Source organism: Salvelinus fontinalis, unplaced genomic scaffold, assembly GCF_029448725.1.
Source record: "Salvelinus fontinalis isolate EN_2023a unplaced genomic scaffold, ASM2944872v1 scaffold_0427, whole genome shotgun sequence".
NCBI classification, from domain to species: Eukaryota; Metazoa; Chordata; class Actinopteri; order Salmoniformes; family Salmonidae; genus Salvelinus; species Salvelinus fontinalis.
In genome coordinates this window covers 80,650-87,486 of record NW_026600636.1, presented here as the reverse complement: position 1 = coordinate 87,486, position 6,837 = coordinate 80,650, and the positions used below count along the sequence as shown (strand labels likewise).

The following is a 6,837-nucleotide window of genomic DNA, read 5'->3' as shown; positions in this document are numbered from 1 at the left end:
ACTAATGGGTAGTCCACTAATGGGTAGTCCACTAATGGGTAGTCCACTAATGGGTAGTGTACTAATGGGTAGTGTACTAATGGGTAGTCCGCTAATGGGTAGTGTGCTAATGGGTAGTCCACTAATGTGTAGTCCATTAATGGGTAGTGTACTAATGGGTAGTCCACTAATGGGTAGTGTCCTAATGGGTAGTCCACTAATGGGTAGTCCACTAATGGGTAGTCCACTAATGGGTAGTCCACTAATGGGTAGTGCGCTAATGGGTAGTCCGCTAATGGGTAGTGTACTAATGGGTAGTCCGCTAATGGGTAGTGCACTAATGGGTAGTCCACTAATGGGTAGTGTACTAATGGGTAGTCCACTAATGGGTAGTGCACTAATGGGTTGTGGGCTAATGGGTAGTGTACTAATGGGTAGTCCACTAATGTGTAGTCCACTAACGGGTAGTCCACTAATGGGTAGTGTACTAATGGGTGTAGTCCACTAATGGGTAGTCCACTAATGGGTAGTCCACTAACGGGTAGTTTACTAATGGGTAGTGTACTAATGGGTGTAGTCCACTAATGGGTAGTGTACTAATGGGTAGTCCACTAACGGGTAGTTTACTAATGGGTAGTGAACTAATGGGTGTAGTCCACTAATGGGTAGTCCACTAATGGGTAGTCCACTAACGGGTAGTTTACTAATGGGTAGTGTACTAATGGGTAGTGCACTATAAAGTAGTATACTAACGGCTACTCTACTAATAACTAGTATACTAATCAGTGGGTCACCAACCAGAGCCACTGTGCACGGCCTCCTTGAGGATCTTCAGCTCGTTGTTGAACTCTGCGAACAGGGAGCTCTTGCAAAGAGGGCGGGGGATGAAACGGCGCTCCAGCTGGTCAGCGATGTGGTGGCGGGCCGTGATCTCCTCCTGGGAGTCAGCTGGCTGGGTCAGGAGCTGGGAGGGGTGAAAGAGGAAGGAGATGAAGGGAACGGGAGAAGAGAGCACGAAAAGAGAGAGACAAGGCAAGAAGGGCATTCTATGCCATCAAAAGGAACATACAATTCGACATACCAATTAGGATCTGGCTAAAAATACTTGAATCAGTTATAGAACCCATTGCCCTTCATGGTTGTGAGGTCTGGTGTCCGCTCACCAACCAAGAATTCACAAAATGGGTCAAACACCAAATTGAGACTCTGCATGCAGAATTCTGCAAAAATATCCTCTGTGTACAACGTAGAAAACCAAATAATGCATGCAGAGCAGAATTAGGCTAATTATCAAAATCCAGAAAAGAACCGTTAAATTCTACAACCACCTAAAAGGAAGCGATTCCCAAAGCTTCCATAACAAAGCCATCATCTACAGAAAGATGAACCTGGAGAAGAGTCCCCTAAGCAAGCTGGTCCTGGGGCTCTGTTCACAAACACACCTCACAGAGCTCCAGGACAGCAACACAATTAGACACAACCAAATCAAACAAAAAGAGAATTACTTGACACATTGGAAAGAATTAACAAAAAAACAGAGCAAACTAGAATGCTATTTGCCCCTAAACTACACAGTGGCAGAATACCTGACCACTGTGGCTGACCCAAACTTAAGGAAAGCTTTGACTATGTACAGACTCAGTGAGCATAGCCTTGCTATTGAGAAAGGCCACTGTAGGCAGACCTGGCTCTCAAGAGAAGACAGGCTATGTGCACACTGCCCACAAAATGAGGTGGAAACTGAGCTGCACTTCCTAACCTCCTGCCCATGTATGACCATATTAGAGACACATATTTCCCTCAGATTACACAGATCCACAAAGAATTTGAAAACAAACCCAATTTTGATAAACTCTCATATCTACTGGGTGAAATACCACAGTGTGCATGCATCACAGCAGCAAGATGTGTGACCTGTTACCACAAGAAAAGGTCAAGCAGTGAAGAACAAACACCATTGTAAATACAACCCATATTTCTGCTTATATATTTTCCCTTTTGTACTTTAACCATTTGTACATCGTTACAACACTGTATATATACATAATATGACATTTGCAATGTCTTCATTCTTTTGGAACCTCTGTGAGTGTAATGTTTACTGTTCATTTTTATTGTTTATTTCACTTTTGTATATTTATCTACCTCACTTGCTTTGGCAATGTTAACATACAGTATGTTTCCCATGCCAATAAAGCCCTCTTTGAATTGACATTGAGAGAGAGAGAGAGAGAGAAAGAGAGAGAAAGAGAGAGAGAGGGCGAGGGAGATAGTTAGAGAGAGAGTTAGACAGAGAGAGGAAAAGGGAGAGAAAGAGAGAGAGAGAGAGAGTTAGAGAGAGGGAGATAGAGAGAGAGAGAGTTAGAGAGAGGGAGAGAGAGAGAGAGAGAGAGAGAGAGAAGAAGAGCAAGAGAGACAGAGAGAGAGAGAGTTAGACAGAGAGAGGGAGAGAGAGAGAGAGAGTTAGACAGAGAGAGGGAGAGACAGAGAGAGAGAGAGTTAGACAGAGAGAGAGAGTTAGACAGAGAGAGAGAGAGTTAGAGAGAGAAAGAGAGAAAGAGAGAGAGAGAGAGAGAGAGAGAGAGAGAGAGAGAGAGAGAGAGAGATGAAGAAAGGATTCTGTGATTCTCGACGAAGAAAGAACATAGAGGAAGAAGTATATAGAGGGGAACACTAGAGGGTTGTAGGATACACACTTTGCAGGGTAGTAGAATGGAGGGTACAGTATAATACTACACAGAATGGAGGGTACAGTATAATACTACACAGAATGGAGGATACAGTATAATACTATACAGGGTAGTAGAATGTAGGGTACAGTATAATACTACACAGAATGGAGGATACAGTATGATACTACACCAAATGGAGGGTACAGTATAATACTATACAGGGTAGTAGAATGGAGGGTACAGTATAATACTACACAGAATGGAGGGTACAGTATAATACTACACAGAATGGAGGATACAGTATAATAATACTATACAGAATGGAGGGTACAGTGTAATACTATACAGAATGGAGGATACAGTATAATACTACACAGAATGGAGGATACAGTATAATACTACACAGAATGGAGGATACAGTATAATACTATACAGAATGGAGGATACAGTATAATACTACACAGAATGGAGGATACAGTATAATACTACACAGAATGGAGGGTACAGTATAATACTATACAGAATGGAGGATACAGTATAATACTACACAGAATGGAGGGTACAGTATAATACTATACAGAATGGAGGATACAGTATAATACTACACAGAATGGAGGGTACAGTATAATACTATACAGAATGGAGGATACAGTATAATACTACACAGAATGGAGGGTACAGTATAATACTACACAGAATGGAGGATACAGTATAATACTACACAGAATGGAGGATACAGTGTAATAATACTACACAGGGCTCCTACCTTGCACTGGATAAAGGGGCGCAGCAGGACGAAGATGGGAATCCGAGTACGCACTATGAAATCTATGAAGTCCCAGAAGGCCAGGCCTCCCACCTTCCTCAGAGACATCTCCTTGACCTGCAGGCTGAGGCGATACCACTGGTTCCCCAGCTGCCGCTCAAAACACACCAACACCACCTTTAGAGCTGGGGGAGAGAGTGGGAGGAGGGGAGGGGGTAGAGAGAGTGGGGAGAGAGATGGGGGAGAGAGAGAGAGGGAGGGGGAGAGAGAGATGGGGGAGAGAGAGATAGGGGGGAGGGGGAGAGAGAGAGGGGGGCGAGAGAGTGGGGGTAGAGAGAGGGAGGAGAGGAGGGGAGGGGAGAGAGAGTGTGAGGAGGGGAGGGGGGAGAGAGAGAGGGGGGAGAGAGAAGGAGGAGGGGAGAGGAGGGGATAGAGAGTGGGAGGAGGGGAGGGGGTAGAGAGAGTGGGGAGAGAGATGGGGGAGAGAGAGAGAGGGGGGAGGGGGAGAGAGAGAGGGGGGGAGAGAGTGGGAGTAGAGAGAGGGAGGAGGGGATAGAGAGTGGGAGGAGGGGAGGGGGGAGAGAGATGGGGGAGAGAGAGAGGAGGGAGGGGAGAGAGAGAGGGGGGAGGGGGAGAGAGAGAGGGGGGAGAGAGTGGGGGTAGAGAGAAGGAGGAGGGGAGAGGAGGGGATAGAGAGTGGGAGGGGGGAGGGGGTAGAGAGAGTGGGGGGAGGGGGAGAGAGAGATGGGAGAGAGAGAGGGGGGAGGGAGAGAGTGGGGGGGGGTGTAGAGAGAGTGGGGAGAGAGAGGGGGTAGAGAGAGGGAGGAGGGGTCTAAATAGCAACGCACAAGTCTTGGTTTGTACGAGCCAGAACGGCTCATAGGAGCAGCAACCTATCTCCTGTTTCTGTAGCGTGAGGCAGCTTGATGTACAAGTACACCCCCTGGACAGGACGCTAGTCTATCTCCTGTTTCTGTAGTGTGAGGCAGCTTGATGTACAGTACACCCCCTGGACAGGACGCTAGTCTATCTCCTGTTTCTGTAGTGAGACAGCGGGATGTACAGTACACCCTCTGGACAGGACACTAGTCTATCTCCTGTTTCTGTAGCGTGAGGCAGCTTGATGTACAGTACACCCCCTGGACAGGACGCTAGTCTATCTCCTGTTTCTGTAGCGTGAGGCAGCTTGATGTACAAGTACACCCCCTGGGCAGGACACTAGTCTATCTCCTGTTTCTGTAGCGTGAGGCAGCTTGATGTACAAGTACAACCCCTGGGCAGGACACTAGTCTATCTCCTGTTTCTGTAGCGTGAGGCAGCTTGATGTACAGTACACCCCCTGGACAGGACACTAGTCTATCTCCTGTTTCTGTAGCGTGAGGCAGCTTGATGTACAACACACCCCCTGGACAGGATGCTAATCTGTCTCCTGTTTCTGTAGCGTGAGGCAGCTTGATGTACAGTACACCCCCTGGACAGGACACTAGTCTATCTCCTGTTTCTGTAGCGTGAGGCAGCTTGATGTACAACACACCCCCTGGACAGGATGCTAATCTGTCTCCTGTTTCTGTAGCGTGAGACAGCTTGATGTACAGTACACCCCCTGGACAGGACGCTAGTCTATCTCCGGTTTCTGTAGCGTGAGGCAGCTTGATGTACAGTACACCCCCTGGACAGGACGCTAGTCTATCTCCTGTTTCTGTAGTGTGAGGCAGCTTGATGTACAGTACACCCCCTGGACAGGACGCTAGTCTATCTCCTGTTTCTGTAGCGTGAGGCAGCTTGATGTACAGTACACCCCCTGGACAGGACGCTAGTCTATCTCCTGTTTCTGTAGTGTGAGGCAGCTTGATGTACAAGTACACCCCCTGGACAGGACACTAGTCTATCTCCTGTTTCTGTAGCGTGAGGCAGCTTGATGTACAAGTACACCCCCTGGACAGGACACTAGTCTATCTCCTGTTTCTGTAGCGTGAGGCAGCTTGATGTACAGTACACCCCCTGGACAGGACACTAGTCTATCTCCTGTTTCTGTATGGTGAGGCAGCTTGATGTACAGTACACCCCCTGGACAGGACACTAGTCTATCACATGTTTCTGTAGTGAGGCAGCTTGATGTACCAGGACACCCTCTGGACAGGACACTAGTCTATCTCCTGTTTCTGTATGGTGAGGCAGCTTGATGTACAGTACACCCCCTGGACAGTACACTAGTCTATCTCCTGTTTCTGTAGTGAGGCAGCTTGATGTACAGTACACCCCCTGGACAGTACACTAGTCTATCTCCTGTTTCTGTAGTGAGACAGCTTGATGTACAGTACACCCCCTGGAGAGGACACTAGTCTATCTCCTGTTTCTGTAGCGTGAGGCAGCTTGATGTATAGTACACCCCCTAGACAGTACACTAGTCTATCTCCTGTTTCTGTAGTGAGACAGCTTGATGTGCAGTACACCCCCTGGACAGGACACTAGTCTATCTCCTGTTTCTGTAGTGAGACAGCTTGATGTACATTACACCCTCTGGACAGGACACTAGTCTATCTCCTGTTTCTGTAGCGTGAGGCAGCTTGATGTACAGTACACCCTCTGGACAGGACATTAGTCTATCTCCTGTTTCTGTAGAGACAGCTTGATGTACAGTACACCCCCTGGACAGGACACTAGTCTATCTCCTGTTTCTGTAGGGAGGCAGCTGGATGTACAGTACACCCCCTGGACAGGACGCTAGTCTATCTCCTGTTTCTGTAGTGTGAGGCAGCTTGATGTACAGTACACCCCCTGGGCAGGACGCTAGTCTATCTCCTGTTACTGTAGCGTGAGGCAGCTTGATGTAAAAGTACACCCTCTGGACAGGACATTAGTCTATCTCCTGTTTCTGTAGCGTGAGGCAGCTTGATGTACAAGTACACCCCCTGGACAGGACATTAAGTCTATCGCAGGGAAAATAAAGTTCCCTTAAAATAAATGTAAGTTTTAAGTGTAATATGCTGACCACATTGCTCGTGTTACGTGCGCCAGCGCAGCAAAATAAATGTACACATACACGTTATTCAATTCTTGCATCCAAACTGCTTGCGCGCGTCAACGAGCATCTGCGTAGCCAGGCACTACAATAGAAATTGTTCTATTTGTGACGCACGACGCGCTACAAATCCCGCCTCTCCCATCTCCTCATTGGTTTTTAGGAGCATATACAGTGCCTTCGGAAAGTATTCAGACCCCTTGACTTGTTCCACATTTTGATATGTTACAGCCTGATTCAAAAATGGATTAAATATTTATTTTTCTCAGCAATCTATAAACAATACCCCACAACAACAAAGTGAATGAAAAAACTGAAATACCTTATTCACATAAGTATTCAGACCCTTTGCTATGAGACTCCTGAAATACCTTATTCACATAAGTATTCAGACCCTT

At 47.0% G+C, this 6,837-nt stretch overlaps 1 protein-coding gene across 1 annotated transcript in view; it reads right to left on the bottom strand.

Annotated features, from left to right (window-relative positions):
• Window positions 1-6,837, bottom strand: part of LOC129846006 (protein unc-80 homolog) — a gene marked incomplete at both ends in the record, with an annotated part of 98,293 nt that overhangs the window by 14,041 nt on the left and 77,415 nt on the right. The window contains 2 exon segments of the mRNA XM_055913999.1: window positions 778-943; window positions 3,418-3,602. Coding sequence (XP_055769974.1) covers window positions 778-943; window positions 3,418-3,602 — 351 coding nt within the window.